Source organism: Cydia fagiglandana, chromosome 14, assembly GCF_963556715.1.
Source record: "Cydia fagiglandana chromosome 14, ilCydFagi1.1, whole genome shotgun sequence".
NCBI classification, from domain to species: Eukaryota; Metazoa; Arthropoda; class Insecta; order Lepidoptera; family Tortricidae; genus Cydia; species Cydia fagiglandana.
The window spans coordinates 14,403,712-14,424,381 of NC_085945.1; the positions used below are offsets into that span (position 1 = coordinate 14,403,712).

Sequence of the window (20,670 nt, forward strand, 5' to 3'; positions counted from 1 at the left end):
TCGAATTGCTATTAAAGTTGCTATCCAGAAACCGCATTGTTACACGACAATTTGTACGTGTTGCATTTTCCCATCATTTCATAAGTTAACAAAGTGCCGCTATTCAGCGTTTTCACACCAGGGCTATATTGTCAGGCGTGATTTTGTACTTTTTATAGCAAAACTACAGTCTTGTTTGCGTGTAAGTCTCGGTTTAATATAATACTGACACGGGCAAATCTCACAGAGTAGTAGATATTTGTTTTACAAAGGGGGCAAAGTTGTTGTTTTATCCCTCGCGTTACCCGAGCAAGCGAAAGATTCCAAAATTACCCAACATGAAGAAACAACTCATAGTTGGCATCAGATTACTTTATCACCCTTATGAATAAAATGCAACTTTATATGAAACGTAATAAAGGTGATGGTGAAATGTGGTGAAAATTAAATTTAGAAAAGGCAGAAAAGGCTACTCACATTATTTTTTTCTTCAATGTTGACGTGTAGAAAATGCACAGTGGCGATATATACTCGTATTTATATCGGAATATCGTTAATAATGTCATCGCCTGCCTTAGTAGTGTACATTCGTATCCGATAGACCAATACATATTTAGCATGGCTATCTATACGACTTGTTAATGATGATAAATGATCTATTAAACTGATAGCAACAAAATGCCCAAGCCCTTAAACATCGACATTGATAGAAGCTACAGTAGGCGTTAAACAAGGAGCGACATAACTAACATCATTAACTACAATCAAGATCCCGATGAAGATGTACGACTGTAATATACTTATTATCTTATTAAAGCACATTTAGTTGTAATTCGCCTGTTTATACGGTTCTAACAGCCTATCCTTTTATGATATGTTGCGCTACATCGTTAGTCCGCATGAATTTTAATATACTCTTTACGCTTACTAGTATGGTAACCTATTATTACGTGTTCTGTGTCGCCTATGTCATCCGTTGCGTTATAGTATTTTTTAAGAAATACACGGTGTAACATGAGGAAACCGAATAATTTTAACAGCGTATTCCTGATCATATTTAGAGACAAAAACATGTACACAGATATGATGCAGCGAGAGTTTTTTTTTTCGACATAGTATGTAGGTACCTACCCCGCTGTGGGAAACGTTTTTCGATTTTGGCGGTAGGCCTTCTAAACACGGGCTCGATCGTTGCGCATTTGCTAAATACTGATATAAAAAAAATCTTTCTTATGTTACTATTTCTTACATTGACAAGTTGACATTAATTTTCTTCGTGGGAAAGTCTAGCCAGTGCAGTGGGAAAGGGTTTTTACTAGGCCTATACTTAAGATACCTACCAAATATTTTGTGCGGTTTGTAAAAAGGTTTAGCCTAGATCAACGATGTCCGTATAATAATGTTTACCGTTTTGATTGTTACAGAGAATCTCGCGCCGTCCGAACTGAAGAAGCTGAGGAATAAACAGAGGAAAGCGAAGCGTAAAGCCGAACAGGAAAGCATGCTGGCGGCACAAGTACAGGTTAGTGTTTGGATGCAAACTATCTTCATATCACAAGTAGTCTAGCTTTACTTCCGAATGTTCTTTCAACTGTGTCATTGTTCACAGACAAATACGAAAGGGTTTGTTGACTTATTACGTAGTTCCTAAGAGCTATTTTACTTATCAATCTTTATATCGCATCATTGTTATCTGAATGAACGCATTGAACGGAATCGAACATTCATATCTCTATATTATATTCATTACACCCCAAATATTCGGACAAGCATACCAAGAGAGACTTAACTAAATAGGTAGGTAGATAGGGTAGCGTACAGTTTGCACCAAACGTTTCAATGCCATAAAAATAAGGATGTGCTCCGTATTATTTTGTCACTTTGGCCGCCACTAGCTATTTGATGCTGAGTGTCACCGTTCTCGGTAATACCTGCCACCTGTTTTCTATAGTAAGTAAGGCACGGGCTGTTTGTACTTTGCTTTTTTCTGGACGTCACTTTCTTCCGCGGGTGACGTAAGTAGGTATTACGTTCAGGGCGATTACAGGCGGCTTCTTGAAGTTAGTATTAGTAAAGTTAGTAATAGCTAATATTATTTAGGAATCCAAATTGCCTTGCACCTCGCTACTGCCAACTCTCACGTACATCTAATTACTGATAGGCATTTTGAAATGTCCTCAAGATCACAGACACGGCATATTTATAATTCCTATGTGTACTCTAATAGATATTTTACCAGTTTAGAAAGTGTTAGCTTGTATCGGCTAATGAACCGCGATCTCCATTAAATGCGGTGCCGTATTAATTACTCGTACCAGTTTAGCTTTAGCTTGAGTCGTTGTACTGTCGTCCAACATATCAGACTGGCTATTAGTAGGCTTTATGTCAATGTGAAAAGGATTTATCAATGGTAACTTTGGAAATTTTAAGGACACTAATAAGCCAAGCTTAGAATAAATTTAAAAGTGGAAAAATTACTGTCTTGAGTGATACTTGAACTCACGGCCTCTGGATCGATACTCCAGCGCCCTGCCATCTGAGCCATCCATACCCAGCAAAACTTTCTACCAATATGGGTTGGGGTTTTTCTTTAAATTTATTCTAAGCTTAATAGCATCGTACGCAGACGTTTCTGCTTGTTAAAAATAATAAAAACTAGACTGTCAAGCGTTAATGTTTAAGAATACAGCTACCACGGAACTAAAAATGGCCTCGTATAGCGCCTGGTGCAATTGTCTCTAGCAGGCCTACGATATATTGCTCTTACACGTGATTGCTGCTTGCACATCACAGGCACTCTAAAAGATTTTAGAGGACCGTGTTACATATTGGCGTGGTGCTCGCAGTGACAAAAAATGCTTCGATTGGCATAAATTCTACCAATTTGTTCTATGAAACGTAGACTTGACAAACAAATTATTAATATGGTATGCACGGAGAGGAAATACCACACAGGATTAATGATTATTGAGAGTTAATAAAATCTAAAATTTATTGAGTTAAAATGATGAACCTGAATACCGGACGCCTCCCTAATAAAACGATATTCAATTTTATTTCCGGCAGACGGCGATTCGCCCTCACAAGATGGGCCCCAGCAAAAAGCGACATCTTAGGTTTCAAGGGCAACATTGTAGAGAGCTGGGGGTAGAGAGATGTTACCGGACTTTTAACATATAGGCAAATCGACACTTGTTTCCACATCCACCCTCGAGAAAGCCAGCTAAGGCAGGCCAGAGACAGCGGGCCCTGTCGGGTGACAGGACGCCCCAGGAGCCCGAAGGTACGTGGAGTCGCTACTTCCCAACAGCTCGCCACAATCTGCCCTGCGATCGTGGTGGGTCTAGTGAGCGAGGTGGTCGTTTCTATAATTAATTATAATCTTGTTTGGTTTCCAGGTGAAGAGAGAGCAACACCACAAGGCGCGGCAGCAGCAGGAGCAGGGCGATCCGGAGGCTCCACAACTAGACGAGCTCATCCCCGACAAATTGGCTAGGGTGAGTCGCTTTATCGATCCGCTTAATGCGTAGTAGGAGTCTAGATATACGAGGGAGTACGGCCGATGAAATTCTGTTTCACTTCGTATCTTTTCTACCTTTGTCACTGTGATATATGAGATCATAACTGCTTTCATATTGATGATCACTCCGACAAGGTATAAAGTAGCGCAAAAAATATATTCGTTAACTACGTAGGCCGACTTGTGATGAGGTACCCCAGCGCTCATAGCTCTAGTTTCATAGACTTCACAGATACTATACATACTTCACAGATACTAGATTATGAAGCATTTACAAAGGATCGAGATTCGAAATAAATGAACGGAAACAAGCGTTCTTGCTATTACACTAACTTAGTAGTTACGAAAAGAGGCCTATGAGTGGTGCTGCTGACCGCCAATTATCTTATCATCATCTCAGCCTATATACGACCCACTGCTGGGCACAGGCCTCCTCTCGAGCGCGAGAGGGCTTGGGCTATAGTCCCCACATCATATCATCATCATTTGATATCATTTGATATTTACCAGTCGCTTTTCGGTGAAGGAAAACATCGTGAGGAAACCTGCATACATCTGCGAAGAAATTCAAAGGTGTATGTGAAGTCCCCAATTATCTTATAAACTCCATATATTAGTTGAGGTGATCTCTGATCCTCACGGATGTAGGTAATGTTAAAAATTACATACAATGATTCTTCACTTCTAGACATCCGCTAACACAGACATCACTACATATGTAGGTATATATTATTAAAGTCACGTTGAGTGCAGACACGAGCATAGACGTTTTATATCTACAGATTCTAATTATTATTATGGTACAGTGCAGTAATGAGTTAATTACTATATTTAAGGATGTTGGTATTATCGTATTATATTATTTTAATGAAACATCCCCATGCCATGGAAGTTTAATTGGCATATTACGGCTTTTAGTGTACGAGTGTTGTCTTATAATGCATTGGTATGATGATATCAAAAAAACAGCTGGATCGAAATGGTACTACACAGAGCTCAAAATAGACCAGAATGGCAAATATTTAAGGAGGCCTACATTTCTAAAGGGGCCCACAGATTACCGTCGTTCGTCGGACGATTAGACGCCTGTCAGTTATTCGGGAATGTCACCTTTTTCGTTTAACTAACAGGCCGATATCGTCCGGCGGACTGGTAATCAGTGGGCCCCTTAAGATTGAAAAAGACTAAGCAGAAGAGAAGAAGACTGTCTTGTAAATGAAAACTCGCGTGACTCGTGAGAAACAAGTCTTACCTTAATACCCTAACAATAGAGCATTCCATTTTAAATTCTCGTAACTCTGAAATAGGTCTGATTTTGTATTGGCCGTTAGTGGGCCGGTATCTTCACATACGGTTAATGTATTAAATGTACGTGTTCCAGGCGGAGGATCCTCTAGAGCAGGCGATCAAGTTCCTGCAGCCGCTGCGGACGCTCGCCGCCGATAGGATAGAAACATATTTAATGGCCTTTGAAATATACTTTAGGAAAGGTAAGCTAAACTGCTATGTGCCACAGAGTAGGAAATTAGTATTACGTAAGCGTTCTGCTGTATAAGAGTCATGTTAACTTTTCATAACGCATGTTCGGTTTTCTTTCTTGTTCGATAGACTGAACCGAGCGCGACCGGACCTTCTGTCTGAAGGCTAGTTCACAAACTCGACCCACGAGGGCATTCGATTACACTGCTAAAAGCATGGCGTCGTCGTCTGCCTGATGTGCCGACGGAAGGCTTCCAAAAATACGAGCTTTTCTTAGGTTTAAAGATTTTTTAGTTTGGTTAATCAGAGATGTGAAAAATACTTTATAAAAAGTATTTAAATACAAAATACAAATACTTCCTTGATAATACTATTTCAAATGCAAAATGCAAAACAGTTTTCTAATTTGTATTTAAATACAAAATATGAAATAGGTATTTTCAAAATACTTTTTTAAAATACAAATACTTTGCAATAAAAGGTACTCTGAATAGTGAATACCTAGTCTGAATTAAAAAGTAATACTCGGAATTTCCGAGTTGAAAAGACTCTCTTTATTCTTTGAAATCAATCCTCTATCTAAAGTGAAATTTTCTAGTTGTTTATTCATATTAACCGGTAGGATGTAGGTATGGATGATGGTTTTTAACGGCCAACTTTTAAATCATTAATTTGTAATGTTTTACAGCGAGTATAATGCCTCTCGTTAGTGTGATGAAAACGTCTCGTTTGTGTTTCACCAGGGCAGAAAAGTTTGTTCTCCTCTCGTGCCTTGAAACCCTCGCAACACTCAAGATTCCACTTTTTTAACCACTCGCTACGCTTGTGGTCATGTGCGGTGCGACGTTACTAAACAGATTCAACAGTTCCATGTTAAAAGAATGAGAGAGTTGCCAGGATTGTAACATCAGAAGAGATTGTAACTCCTACCTAAAGTATTTTGTATTTTGAAAATAGAAACTAGGTCCCAAAAACTATTTCAAATAAAATACAAAATAGTTTTCTTCAAAAGGTATTTAAATACAAAATAGGTATTTTGCATTTTGTATTTGCATTTTAAATACAAGTATTTCAAATAAGTCACATCTCTGTGGTTAATCTTACCTTATCCATGTATATGATTGCAGAGAAACCCCTCCTAATGCTACAGAGCATAAAGCGCGCGTGGCGGTTGGAGCCCGGGCACCACCACCTGCACGACTGCCTGGTGCGCTTCCGCGGCTGGCTCGACCAGAACCAGCTGGCGCCCGCCGTGGCCGAGGTCGTCAACAAGGAGACGCAGGAGGTACGCAGACTCCTCCCTGACTACAGGAGCCTCCCACCACCACCTGCACGACTGCCTGGTGCGCTTCCGCGGCTGGCTCGACCAGAACCAGCTGGCGCCCGCCGTGGCCGAGGTCGTCAACAAGGAGACGCAGGAGGTACGCAGACTCCTCCCTGACTACAGGAGCCTCCCACCACCACCTGCACGACTGCCTGGTGCGCTTCCGCGGCTGGCTCGACCAGAACCAGCTGGCGCCCGCCGTGGCCGAGGTCGTCAACAAGGAGACGCAGGAGGTACGCAGACTCCTCCCTGACTACAGGAGCCTCCCACCACCACCTGCACGACTGCCTGGTGCGCTTCCGCGGCTGGCTCGACCAGAACCAGCTGGCGCCCGCCGTGGCCGAGGTCGTCAACAAGGAGACGCAGGAGGTACGCAGACTCCTCCCTGACTACAGGAGCCTCCCACCACCACCTGCACGACTGCCTGGTGCGCTTCCGCGGCTGGCTCGACCAGAACCAGCTGGCGCCCGCCGTGGCCGAGGTCGTCAACAAGGAGACGCAGGAGGTACGCAGACTCCTCCCTGACTACAGGAGCCTCCCACCACCACCTGCACGACTGCCTGGTGCGCTTCCGCGGCTGGCTCGACCAGAACCAGCTGGCGCCCGCCGTGGCCGAGGTCGTCAACAAGGAGACGCAGGAGGTACGCAGACTCCTCCCTGACTACAGGAGCCTCCCACCACCACCTGCACGACTGCCTGGTGCGCTTCCGCGGCTGGCTCGACCAGAACCAGCTGGCGCCCGCCGTGGCCGAGGTCGTCAACAAGGAGACGCAGGAGGTACGCAGACTCCTCCCTGACTACAGGAGCCTCCCACCACCACCTGCACGACTGCCTGGTGCGCTTCCGCGGCTGGCTCGACCAGAACCAGCTGGCGCCCGCCGTGGCCGAGGTCGTCAACAAGGAGACGCAGGAGGTACGCAGACTCCTCCCTGACTACAGGAGCCTCCCACCACCACCTGCACGACTGCCTGGTGCGCTTCCGCGGCTGGCTCGACCAGAACCAGCTGGCGCCCGCCGTGGCCGAGGTCGTCAACAAGGAGACGCAGGAGGTACGCAGACTCCTCCCTGACTACAGGAGCCTCCCACCACCACCTGCACGACTGCCTGGTGCGCTTCCGCGGCTGGCTCGACCAGAACCAGCTGGCGCCCGCCGTGGCCGAGGTCGTCAACAAGGAGACGCAGGAGGTACGCAGACTCCTCCCTGACTACAGGAGCCTCCCACCACCACCTGCACGACTGCCTGGTGCGCTTCCGCGGCTGGCTCGACCAGAACCAGCTGGCGCCCGCCGTGGCCGAGGTCGTCAACAAGGAGACGCAGGAGGTACGCAGACTCCTCCCTGACTACAGGAGCCTCCCACCACCACCTGCACGACTGCCTGGTGCGCTTCCGCGGCTGGCTCGACCAGAACCAGCTGGCGCCCGCCGTGGCCGAGGTCGTCAACAAGGAGACGCAGGAGGTACGCAGACTCCTCCCTGACTACAGGAGCCTCCCACCACCACCTGCACGACTGCCTGGTGCGCTTCCGCGGCTGGCTCGACCAGAACCAGCTGGCGCCCGCCGTGGCCGAGGTCGTCAACAAGGAGACGCAGGAGGTACGCAGACTCCTCCCTGACTACAGGAGCCTCCCACCACCACCTGCACGACTGCCTGGTGCGCTTCCGCGGCTGGCTCGACCAGAACCAGCTGGCGCCCGCCGTGGCCGAGGTCGTCAACAAGGAGACGCAGGAGGTACGCAGACTCCTCCCTGACTACAGGAGCCTCCCACCACCACCTGCACGACTGCCTGGTGCGCTTCCGCGGCTGGCTCGACCAGAACCAGCTGGCGCCCGCCGTGGCCGAGGTCGTCAACAAGGAGACGCAGGAGGTACGCAGACTCCTCCCTGACTACAGGAGCCTCCCACCACCACCTGCACGACTGCCTGGTGCGCTTCCGCGGCTGGCTCGACCAGAACCAGCTGGCGCCCGCCGTGGCCGAGGTCGTCAACAAGGAGACGCAGGAGGTACGCAGACTCCTCCCTGACTACAGGAGCCTCCCACCACCACCTGCACGACTGCCTGGTGCGCTTCCGCGGCTGGCTCGACCAGAACCAGCTGGCGCCCGCCGTGGCCGAGGTCGTCAACAAGGAGACGCAGGAGGTACGCAGACTCCTCCCTGACTACAGGAGCCTCCCACCACCACCTTTTTTTTTTTTTTTTTTGACGGAGTGGGAATGCATTTACGCACAGTGTGTGGGACTCGCCGCTCCTTATCCCTCTCTTAGCGAGAGGGAGGGAGAATTTGGCCCTACCCACTAAACCCACTCCGGCGTTTCACCCTCTTTGCCGTTCGTGAGGGCGCAATGGGATCGAGGTCATTCCACCACAGCGCCCTCCGGCAGCCCCGGCTTGTCGCCAGGGCACCCTCACAATGCAGGGGGGGACCAGAAACGCTTGATCCCCACCCCTACGACGTGTGTGGGCCCGATGCGATGCGGGTTCGGTACCCACTGGCCCCACTAGGGCTCGAGGCGAGCATACGCTCCTCGCCTTCGACCCTGCCGCCTGCGTCGGAGAGGAAGCGCGTCAGCCGCCGCTTCTCGCTCCCTCTCCGCCTCCTCCTTCCGCGACATTACTTCTTCGCAGAAGGAGGCCACCGCTTCCCATTTCCTCTCGCTACCCAGCATCGCCGCTATTATGCTGTGTAGCGAGAGATCCGCCACCCCCGTCGCTGCCCTGAGGGAAGCTCTTTCCACGGCCCAGCGATTACACTCTTCCAGAGTGTGCTGAGCCGTATCATCCGCCGCGCCACATTCGTGGCACTGAGGCCCCGGCTCCCTCTGTATTTTGTGCAGGTAGTGTCCGAAACAGCCGTGTCCGGACACCACCTGCGTCACCCTAAAGGTCAGGGCCCCCCTGCCCCGATCCACCCACTCGTCCATTACCGGGAGAATAGCCCCTATGGTTCGGGTTCCATAGTGGCTATCCTCCAAGGCCTCCCGCCACCTCTCTCGCAGGCGCTCCGCGGCTCCCCGCATCACCCTCTCAACCTCCTCCGCGTCTGGGAGCTCCCCACGCCCCCTGGCTTCCGCCCTCAGCCGGTACCTGTCCGCCAGCACCGCCGCTTCCAGCTCCCAAGGCGGGGTGCCGGCAAGGAGGCATGCTGCTGCGTGAGAGGTGGTGCGGTAGGCCCTCACCATCCTCTGGGCCACCACCCTCTGTGGCCGACGGAGCAATGCCCTCGCGCGTCCCGTCAGTCGTCCGGCCCAAATTGGCGCTCCGTAGAGCGCCATGCTCCGGACGATCCCCGCATATAGCCGCCTACATGGGGCATTCGGCCCCCCCAGATTAGGCAGTAGGCGGCCCAGAGCCGAGGCAGCACCTATGAGACGAGGAGCCTGTCTCGCAAAGTGCTCCTCGAATGTCCATCTTCTGTCGAGGACAAGGCCCAAGTACTTGATGTGGGCCCTGACCTGGACAGCTTCGCCCCCCACCCTCACTGCAGTGCCTTCCGGCAGCTGCCCCCACGCCCTCGTTCGCCCGAGGACCATGGCCTCGGTCTTCGGCAGTGCGACCCTAAGCCCCAGGAGTCCTATGCGGTGCACCGTGAGCTCGGTCGCCACCGCTGCCCTCCTGAGCACCTCTTCCAGCTCCTTTCCCCGCACGGCCACCAGTGTATCGTCTGCATAACATCTCCCACCACCACCTGCACGACTGCCTGGTGCGCTTCCGCGGCTGGCTCGACCAGAACCAGCTGGCGCCCGCCGTGGCCGAGGTCGTCAACAAGGAGACGTAGGAGGTACGCAGACTCCTCCCTGACTACAGGAGCCTCCCACCACCACCTGCACGACTGCCTGGTGCGCTTCCGCGGCTGGCTCGACCAGAACCAGCTGGCGCCCGCCGTGGCCGAGGTCGTCAACAAGGAGACGCAGGAGGTACGCAGACTCCTCCCTGACTACAGGAGCCTCCCACCACCACCTGCACGACTGCCTGGTGCGCTTCCGCGGCTGGCTCGACCAGAACCAGCTGGCGCCCGCCGTGGCCGAGGTCGTCAACAAGGAGACGCAGGAGGTACGCAGAAATCTCACTTGACTACAGGAGCCTCCCCACCACCATCTGCAGGACTGTTTGGTGCGCTTCTGTGCAAAATGATATTTTTGCAGTGCTCCTCGTCGCAGTTCCTGGCTTTCTGTAAGTCATTTGGCCGTAAAAAAGATCTAAGGAGGTTTCTTTTTCATTTGTATTTGAGCCATTACATATGATTCCTATGACACCGATTTCTTTAAATCATTAAGGAACATTAAGGAATCGCTGCAGGCGTTCCACTGCTTAGACGACTTTACGCCGGTAAGACCTGAAGAAGTAAACGAAATAAGTAGTCGTGGAGGTGTATAGATCGGGTTTGAGCCTCATGAAATGTTTACTCGCTCGCTAACTCATGACTTGTGTGTTCCAGTCGATGCGGGGTCGCAGTGCGAAACAGATGGCGGAGGAGTTCTTCGCCGGTCCCGCGCAGCAGTCGCAGGCCGCCGCGCTGTGGGGCGCGCGCGCGCTGTGCCGCCTGCAGCCCGAGCGCACCGCGCAGGCGCTGCAGCTCGCCACGAGGCTCGACCACCCCGACCTCTCCATACAGGTATACAGAAACTCACATTCCGACCATACAGCGGAAGAATGTGACGCGGGATACATATAAAAATCTACTCGCTTCATTCTGAGGTGAGCGTAAACGTCGTACCGGCTAGTGACCAGTAGCACTATGGGTTCTGAAGAAACGCTCGTGTCGCTACAGTTCCAACATTCGGTCCTTAAACGAAATGTAGTGACATTTACACATAATATTATTATAGTTTATTTATTTTTTCTGTGGAGCGAGAAAGGGGCTTCCGCGCCAGATACACGGGCGTGCGTCTCAGGCGGTAAACCTTCGTGTATATACCAAGTTCGTACTACAAACTGTACCTGCCTGGCTACTCTTGGTTCAGTTTCCCTGAACTTATTGTAACTGGGAATTCGTCTGAGGAAACTGGCTACTTAATTTACTGTACTGACTAAAATCCGTTAATTTTTTAACCAGGGGTAACATCATACTTTAGTAAAAAAGTTTTTCTCAAAAAAATAGTTTATTGAAACATCAAGCGTCAACTTTTTGTTCGGTGTCGGCAATGTAATGATAACAGATACGAGTACAACATTATCGCGATTTCACCATACAGATGGGACGGGAAAATATATAACATTCTAGTAATAAAATGCTATAGGTATTTTTAGAGTTCCGTACCCAAAGGGTAAAACGGGACCCTATTACTAAGACTTAGCTGTCCGTCCGTCTGTCCGTCTGTCTGTCACCAGGCTGTATCTCACGAACCGTGATAGCTAGACAGTTGAAATTTTCACAGATGATGTATTTCTGTTGCCGCTATAACAACAAATACTAAAAACAGAATAACATAAAGATTTAAGTGGGGCTCCCATACAGTAAACGTGATTTTTGACCAAAGTTAAGCAACGTCGGGCGTGGTCAGTACTTGAATGGGTGACCGTTTTCTTTTTGCATCTTTTTCCGTTTTTTTTTTGCTTTATGGTACGGAACCCTTCGTGCGCGAGTCCGACTCGCACTTGCCCGGTTTTTTTTCACTCGGAGTATGACCCGGATCTAACAGGTTTACGTAAAGAATCGGCTGCTTAAAATGTACCCCATTCTACGGCCAGTTGCACCAAACACATTTGACAGACTGATCAACGTCAGTCGTCGCGCCCAGACGCTTTACTATGAAACTTTACATACGAGTAAACATTTAGCGAACTCTTTAACGATACGAACAGTTTGGTGCAACCGACTCTTAATCGAAGTATATTAATTTCCAGGGTTGCGTGGAAGTCCTGGAGAGCCTCCGGGAAGGCGACTTCGGTTCGTGCCTGGCCGAGACGGAGGCCTACATGCTGGCGTGCTCGGCGCGCTTCCCGCACGCCATCGCCTTCAAGCCGCCGCAGCCCGAGGAGCCCAACCACGTCGCCGACGCCAGAGCGCCCAAGGAACAGAACAACTGAGACACCGACCGACAGCTGGGAGATCTACAAGCGTAAACATGCCTCCGGGGGCCCATTTCGAGAACGGTATTAAATTAATATTATAAGTGTGTAGCCAACTAGCCATGGTCACGATTTGATAGTTCGTGGACTAATATTAGTCTATAGTCATACCGTAAAAAGTCTGCAGCGATTTTGATAGCCCGCGTAGTGCAAGTGTCATTTTAAACGTCAAACTTCTATGAAATTATGACGTATAAAAACACACTGTGTGGGCTATCAAATCCGCTGCACTTTTATTGGTGCGACTATAATACTCTTCAAGAAATTGGCCCCAGGGTGCAAAGCCAACATTTCAATCGTTTACGCTCCGTAGCCAACGAAACCGTCACTGTCACACTAATATGGAAGTGATAGAGAGACAAAGCGTTTCATTATAGCGCAAACAATTGTCACCTTGGCTAAGTACACAGGTCTGACAAACGAGCCACGAACGTTTATGAAACAGTTAAAGTAGCGTAAGAATTGATTTTTACGGTTAAATTTACCCTTATATGAAGTAAGACCTACCGTGTAACTGATAGCCTTACCAGATACATCTAAGGATCAACTCATCTCATACTGTCATAACTCAATTCTTACGTTACTATAACTGCTCGATTAAGAATGATCCGCTACTGACGCCTTCTGCAGATGTGAACGCACCTTAACTATCTGACCACCAATACATCGTTTAAATTTATTAAGTGACGCGTTAGAATGACGCGTGCGACTGCAAAAATTACAGATAAAAAAATACGGTCGAATTGATAACCTCCTCCTTTTTTGAAGTCGGTTCAGAACATTACGACGGATTTAAACGACATACTGAGTCAAGTATTAGGTAGACGTTTGTAGATCTCGTCACTTGACTTATTTGGTAAACCGTCACATTCACTTCAACAGGCAAATATGACGCTATTCGTAAATCCTAAAGTTATTGCTGACGTGTCGAGATTATACTGGGTTTCTTATGGGATATCTTGTTTATAGTATACTTGTTTTAATATAATTAACTTAAGAGCTGTTTACCAAATATGTCAAGTAAGAACGATAGTCCGTAATCTGTAATAATATGGTGTGCAAGTGCGACGAATACAATAATAGGCGTATGTGTTCAGACGGCTCCTAAATCATTGTCACAGTTTCACAAATAAACTAGGAATCCTCTAGACGGAATTTAGAGCAATTATTTCATGAAACCGATGCTGCCAACTATACTGGGGTGCGGGGGACGAGGTGAGCGAATCCCGTGCCATGATTGGTCCGTTCAAAGACACGGACGTCACACAAATACACTTTGACTCGAAAATGGAGTAAAACTACCGTATATTTGTGGCAGAGGGGGCAGCGCTACTATGCTCAGTCTGGAGAATGTCTTGTCTGTGGTTTCACAAATTGATCTTCAAATGTTTTAGTGATAGAAAAAAATAGGGTTTGTCAAAGTGACCTCAGGATTCGTCGCTAAAACTTGTAAAACCCTGTTATTTTACTATCTTATGCTTAAACCACGCTCATTTCTCGAAGTGCGAGTAGATTTACGAAAGCATCTTTTGGTATTTTACAATCCCCGACTGATTCTAATAAAGGAATAAATGCAGTTTAGTGACTGCGATGTGTTTGTTCGTTCTAAAAAAATGTTTTAATCATAATAATTCCCAATCACAGATAGTTATTTATAAAAAAAATATACATAACATAATTTTAGGCTTCATCGAAATGTCTAGATTCGAAATTGGCGTTCATATCAGTAAATATTCAAATGTTGTCACAAATATCTGGACCGAAAGTTTTACAACTCAATTCTTTGATATTTTCTTTCGTCGCCAAATTTTTTAGTTTTTATACGAAATTACCCCAAATGTGAAAGATTGGCTAAAATTAGAATATCACAGACAAACAGTAAACAGACTCTCTTACTAGTGTGACAAGATTAATTTTGTTAACTGCAAACTAATGGTTTGACTATAATTGGAGACAGGCTCGGTTGTTTGCTTGTAAACATGTTCCTTTTTATAGTTTTTAAGTATCTGTTTAGAACATGTCACGGGCCGCTGTCAGTCGCCCTATGAGATATTTTTATTCTATTTGTAACGGATTGCTTGTTTTCTTCCTTCGATTCCTTTTACATGAATTGAACGGACAAGCAATATTTGCAAATAATTTACAATTATGATACCGAATTAACTAGGAACATAAAATATATAGCAAAATAAAGGGTCTTATGATGTTGTATGATATGAATGGTCGCAAGTCTAGTCCCGCTCACGCGCCTATGGCCTCCTCACCAATAGGTACAATAATCTTTTATCTAAATAGTGTAAATTTTCGATATTTATAATAAGCATTTCGTATAAAATCTGTGTAATCTCTATTTTGGACTTAATTGATGAGAGTTAGCGGTGTGGCCTCACGTGTTCAATTGAAACAAATGTATTTAGGGGTTTTAATGACTGGTTTGTAATGTGTATAAAATTGTGTGGCAATTTTCGAACCTCACGCAATATAGACTCTGAGGTATGCTTTGTAAATAGTTCTTATATTTAAGTTTGTACTATACAATATCGTTAAAACTCTGCAGTTGTCTACAATTTGACTGCTGCTTGAGCTAGATATTATTTTACATTGTTCGAATAACATGGAATAAAAAAAGGTTTCTTTTTTTCAGACATTATATTTATGTGTAAAGTTTGACAATAATTAAATAATTGGATACACCAAATTGTCATTAAATGCACACTGGTTGTGCTGGAACTTAACATGCACATGTTAATCGTTTATTTGTACTCCAATTACGACATAATTGTGTTAAGAACAGTCATTGTTTTCCTATTCAGTTGTGTGACCGAAGTATTTGTACCTCTGTCATTGTGTACATAAAGTAATAAAATTTTATTTTACAAAATTGAATCAATTATTTTATTTCTCATAAAATGTCATAATATTTAATTACACAAACGGGTCTACCGCGATATAATTTCATTGTTTTTACCTTTAATTCCGACGTTTTAGCTGAGTTCACCGGCTGTGGTCACGGAAAGACTGAATTAAAGGTAAAAACAATGAAATTATATCGCGGTAGACCCGTTTGTGTAGTTAAATATGTGTACAAAACGCGAGAGTTTAAAGTGTTATAAATGTCATAATACTTATAATATATTCATAAAAGATAATATCAAACATTCTTAGGTACCAAATTATGGTAACACATTATTAAAAATATCTATTAAATGTCCTTATTAGTATAAATAAATACATTTGCGTCATTTTCTAGGGCTCATTCTGTCCCAGTCAATATCACCGAAGTTGATTTCAATCTTCTCACTCTTTGGTTTAAATTGCCTGAAACGAAAGATTACTATTGTTAAGGCTATGTAACTGCTAATTAAACATGTTCAAACCTACTTAACTTCTAAAAAGTTGTAATGTATGAGAATATTACTAAAAAGAACCCAAGTAATTCACTATCATATTGTCCACAGGATCTTTGCTATTTCAATTGTAGTCTTTTTAACGTCAAATCAAATTACAATGACAATTTGTTCCCTAATGGCATTCGTGATCCGATCATTGATGCCAAATCAGATCATGCATTGCAACAGGATATTATGTTGGACCAAGCAAAAGTGCATTTAGTAACATGATTAGTTTGAAATTTGGTACTAACATAAATAAGTTTTGCTTGTATCTTAATTTAGAAAGATTAAAGAGTACCACTGTTTCACTTAGGTTTCTCTTCACCATATTTGGATACTGCCAAGATATCACATTCTAGAGAATGAGAACTTGTTGTTGTGAGAAGTACATAGTAGATATGTAGTTCTAAAATTTCATTGTTGTATGATTTCATACTGTTTAGGATAAATTTTAGTCTATGTAGTATAGTTCAACTAGATTACTGTAAGCAAAAAAAGAAGAAAATAAATCTGTCTGTAACCCTTTTCAGTAAATAAACGTAACTTACCTTTATTTACTGAAAAGGGTTACAGACGAATAACTTATTCGTCATAACTTCATAAGCGAAATTATAACACATCTAGAGTGCGTCTAAGTTAACTTTGCACTGATTCGAACAAAACAAAGTGAAGGAGTGTCATTAAAAACGTAATGTTTTCATAGAAATTTGATATTAATGATGACAGTTTTTGCCATTCAGAATTATCTTGGTCCGACTTTATGCCGAAAGGAATATTGATTCAAAATCGAATGTCTCCACAGAAATGTCAAACCACTTATGAGGTAAACTTACCAATATTTGACGCCAGAAGCATCAAACATCCGTTTCGAGGCGACCGTCTCAGGCTTGTGTGCGTGTTTGTCCGACAGGTAAATCACCTCTTTGATCCCCGACTGTATGATTATTTTGGCACATTCGTTGCAGGGGAAAAGACCGACGTATATGGTACAGTCTTTGACGTCTGCTGAATTTTTGTTGACTATGGCATTCATTTCTGCATGGCATACTGAAAGATAAACAATAGGATGGTATTTTTTTTATCAAAAATATATGATCTCAATCTCACATCTCAATACAGAAAACAATATAATGAAAATAGCAACTCAAATAAGGGCTGGTACAGACAGACTGCAACGTGTATGGGAACTGTACGACGACGTTGCAGTTAGTGTGCAGCATGCAGTTCACATACAAATTGCAGTCAGGTTGCAGTCCGTCTGTATCGGCCCTAAACAACAGGTGGTGTTATCGCAAACAAACTTTTGAATGCTTTGAAATAAGTGACGTGTTGCCAATGTTCGCACTTTCATGTAGGGTTGTAACTTTGTATTGGATCACTTGCACCCGTATGTGCTGCTAAGAAATAAAGGAAAAGTGTCTCGAGTGTGCGGTTGTGTCAACAGGTATAAGGCCCACCTAAAAGTAAGCAGTTACCATCCTATAGTATAATTTTTGTTTTTAGTTTTTACTTTCATCTGCCATCGGCTTTCTTAGCCATAATAAAATTGTATGTATCTATACATTTCTTTTTCAATGTGGTGGTCCATTAACCACCATTCATTTTATGTGAAGAGAGGGGGTGGGTTGGATAGTATAAAATGAATATGCAGCAATGACTTACCATACAGATATTTGCTATCTAAAGGAGATGGAGTATTCTTTCCCCATGGGAACACATCATCGCTACAACCCATGGGCATCCCATTATATCTGTAAAAAATATTTGTATGAATATACATATTTAATACTTATAAACATTTATAATTTGTCATCTTATCTAAACTCTCGCGGCCCTCCATACAAGGAAAATTGGCAATCAAATTTGAATCAACGTTATTAGAAATTAGAGTTGAATTTGTTTTGTTTTAAAATCAAACGCAACAAAATAAAAGCAACTGTGTTCCCTTTCATTAACATCTAAATTTCATCAGAGGTAATTTTTACTGGTATTTTTACATTGAATCCCAAGAGGCTACAGTTTGAAAATTTGGTGCATGTGTGTCTGTGTTTGTCTGTTAGTATTTTTTTTCAATAATATGTAAGAATTGGTGGCCAGTTAGTCTTTTACTGTCTCTCAAACTATTGGCATTTTTGTTTTGGTAATTAATATCTAGATGAAGAGAGCCATGCAGAAACGGGGACAATTATTAAGATGACCTAATTTTGAATAGTTCTATATTAATAAGTTAATAACTAGAATCAATAATCCCTCAGTTATAACATAATAAACATAAAATTATAAATTAAAAAAATATATATATATATATCCTGTTGTTACCTCTACTGTCTTTGTTTATGTTATTGTCCATTTATTGTAAACTACGTGTATGTGAGGTGTGCAATAAAGATGTATTGTATTGTATTGTATATATATAATCCGTAACACTTCATTAATCTTAAACAGACTAATGCCTCAATGATATTTTTCAGGGTCTGGATTAATTACAGTAACAGAATTTTTGATAAAACAACCTTATTATGTTATCTTTGTTGAACTTGAGCTGTGATGTAAACAAGTTATGTTAATAATGAGTCATATATTAACCTTGCACTGAGTAGTCAATGTGAACTACACAATTCCAGTCAAGATACAAGTCCTTAAGGTAGTCTAGGCCTATACTCCTTGGAGGATGGACTATTGAACTTGTAATAAATAAATAAAATATAACAATAATATAATTTTATTATGGAATGAATTTATGTTGAATCGGTGAGAAACATATTTCCTGAATATTGTGGTAAGTACTTCATATTTATTAATTAAGTAGTAATAAATGAACTTCATTACTTTACTTTTTAAGGGACACTTCATCATCATTTTTAGGGATAACAGGATTTAATAAACATGTTGTTTTGGTCTAGGTATATAGTCTAGTCATCACTTGCCTAATTACAGGAAATAAAACTTTGAGTGTATGTTTAAAAAAATAAACAATATCATTGCCTTTGAATAACAGCATATGCATGTCAGTGAAAAAAGTATACAAGTATACAGATTTAATCGTAGGATTAAGACTTACCAAGATTCGATTATGATTGTTTACGGAAGTAGTGTTTATACTATTTAAATAAAAAATATCATCAAATAAAATTCGGTTAATAGCGTCAATGCGGTTAATAAGTTTAATTATAATATTGTCATAAAAAACTGAAGTCAAAATGATAACAAGTAACGCATAACATTTTTTTTAAATTATTTATATGAAGCTATAGTTCTTCTTCAACTTACCCAATGCCAACTATTTTGTTGTCTTTATTGACAACGCAAGCACCGACTTGCGAGCTGGGATCCTTGCTACGTTTTGCGGCCAAAAATGCCGTTGCCATGAAATACTCTCGCCAGTCGATGTAGTCTTCTCGTTTCTTCTGAACGCTGCTGTTTATACTGAAATTCAGAAATAAGCAATCTTAAGTCAAGAAGAATACCAAAACACTTGTTATTCTGAGCCGGAAAAAGACACAAGACAGGCATTCGGTGTAAATTAAATACTAATAAATACGAAACAAGCTCTTACTTTTGTAAAGACATATTAGCAGTCATTTCAGCGAGATCCATTGTTTTAAAATAATGAATATTTACTAAGGAAAAAGACCACGTTGAATTAATTCCAGCAGTGTTAAATCAAAACGTCTCAACGGGCCAAATGAATGTCACTATCTGTCAACCAACTTGTCATATATCATCGACTACTGTCAATTTTGGTGTTGCCTGGTAAAATCTACATAATATAAGGAACGCCATTCATGAATCTACTTTAAAAAAATATATCAATCTTGTTTGATCTTGTTGTACTTTATGATATGAATGAAAAAAAATGGCTCCTCTCCCTCGCTTTTTATAGCCTGAATGAATTTTACTATTTATTAATAATTATTATAAATAAATGAGTACTTAAGAGTATTATATTTCAGTAGAGAAATAAGATGTAGTTTTAGAATTGTTATGATTAAAATTAGATAAATATCCGCAAGGCAATTTTAACACTTTATAAGGCATAAGGATATTAGAAATTATGGTAAATTGAACCCTATCGTTTGGAAATAAAGTTCAAAATTAGGTGGGATATAATAATATTCACTCTGCCTTATAAACTGCCGTATTCGAACTTCAAGATATTCACAAGAGATGACACGTACTAGATCCATTCTAGATACGTTAGAGTTTAGATAGCAACTAGTTCTCTTTTGCAGCGCAATTCGGGCAACCAATGTCACTTTTACGTTAGATAGAGTAAGATATCTATTAGATGTGAATTAGATCTCTAGTCATATCCTGTGGAAATCGTTCAAGAGTATCTCCAGAATCGCGCAAATGTCAATTTTGACAGGTTCGATCTTAAACATATCGTTATCGTATCTTGGTGATGTCTATTTCATAATCCGAATCGGGCCCAAGTCCTAAACATACCTATACCGCGAAAAACGAAAAAAGTCGTTTAACACCTTAAAGCGTGTAGGTATTCTACAGAGATGACGTTTTAATAATACCAAGTCCGTTCGGGATGGTCTTGTAGGTACATTATTTAAATTAATAGCAATTTGTATTGTTGTTAAGTTCAGTCACGTTGTGCTATTTGGTATCGCTGTCGATATGCGGAATAAATAGGTAATCCTTGTAAAAATCCTTGACGAACAATATATTTTTCCAAAGTGTCAATTATTATTACAATATTTACAATATCCAGTTTCATTGGGTTAATTGTTATGAATAAAGTGTCACAGCGTAACGTAATATTCGATAAGGTAAAACTAAAAGGTACTTTGTGCATTTCGCTCCAAAGTAATTCAAACAAGTGCTCGTGTATAGTGTAGTAGGTATATTATTATAGTTTAAAAATTAAAATACAATTCGTACTCCTTGTTATAAA

The 20,670-nt window shown here is 43.0% G+C and overlaps 3 protein-coding genes across 3 annotated transcripts in view; 2 read left to right on the forward strand and 1 right to left on the reverse strand.

Annotated features, from left to right (window-relative positions):
* LOC134670447 (N-alpha-acetyltransferase 15, NatA auxiliary subunit-like) overlaps nucleotides 1-8,598 on the forward strand; it is a 124,019-nt gene extending 115,421 nt beyond the window's left edge. The window contains exons 11-23 of the mRNA XM_063528272.1: nucleotides 1,404-1,501; nucleotides 3,378-3,476; nucleotides 4,881-4,989; nucleotides 6,106-6,321; nucleotides 6,426-6,593; nucleotides 6,698-6,865; nucleotides 6,970-7,137; nucleotides 7,242-7,409; nucleotides 7,514-7,681; nucleotides 7,786-7,953; nucleotides 8,058-8,225; nucleotides 8,330-8,439; nucleotides 8,530-8,598. Coding sequence (XP_063384342.1) covers nucleotides 1,404-1,501; nucleotides 3,378-3,476; nucleotides 4,881-4,989; nucleotides 6,106-6,321; nucleotides 6,426-6,593; nucleotides 6,698-6,865; nucleotides 6,970-7,137; nucleotides 7,242-7,409; nucleotides 7,514-7,681; nucleotides 7,786-7,953; nucleotides 8,058-8,225; nucleotides 8,330-8,439; nucleotides 8,530-8,598 — 1,877 coding nt within the window. The remainder of the gene's footprint in view (nucleotides 1-1,403; nucleotides 1,502-3,377; nucleotides 3,477-4,880; nucleotides 4,990-6,105; nucleotides 6,322-6,425; nucleotides 6,594-6,697; nucleotides 6,866-6,969; nucleotides 7,138-7,241; nucleotides 7,410-7,513; nucleotides 7,682-7,785; nucleotides 7,954-8,057; nucleotides 8,226-8,329; nucleotides 8,440-8,529) is intronic.
* A 1,230-nt stretch (nucleotides 8,599-9,828) lies between these two features.
* Nucleotides 9,829-15,255, forward strand: LOC134670448 (N-alpha-acetyltransferase 15, NatA auxiliary subunit-like). Its single transcript, XM_063528273.1, has 4 exons — nucleotides 9,829-9,954; nucleotides 10,105-10,350; nucleotides 10,736-10,912; nucleotides 12,145-15,255. Exons 1-4 carry the CDS (start codon nucleotides 9,829-9,831, stop codon nucleotides 12,325-12,327), a joined length of 732 nt encoding a protein of 243 aa, XP_063384343.1. The 3' UTR covers nucleotides 12,328-15,255.
* On the reverse strand, nucleotides 15,000-19,461 carry LOC134670811 (deoxycytidylate deaminase). Its single transcript, XM_063528633.1, has 5 exons — nucleotides 19,318-19,461; nucleotides 19,032-19,187; nucleotides 17,424-17,512; nucleotides 16,595-16,808; nucleotides 15,000-15,687 (listed from the first exon to the last, which is right to left on the reverse strand). Exons 1-5 carry the CDS (start codon nucleotides 19,356-19,358, stop codon nucleotides 15,609-15,611), a joined length of 579 nt encoding a protein of 192 aa, XP_063384703.1. The 5' UTR covers nucleotides 19,359-19,461; the 3' UTR covers nucleotides 15,000-15,608.
* Between the last annotated feature and the right edge of the window lie 1,209 nt (nucleotides 19,462-20,670).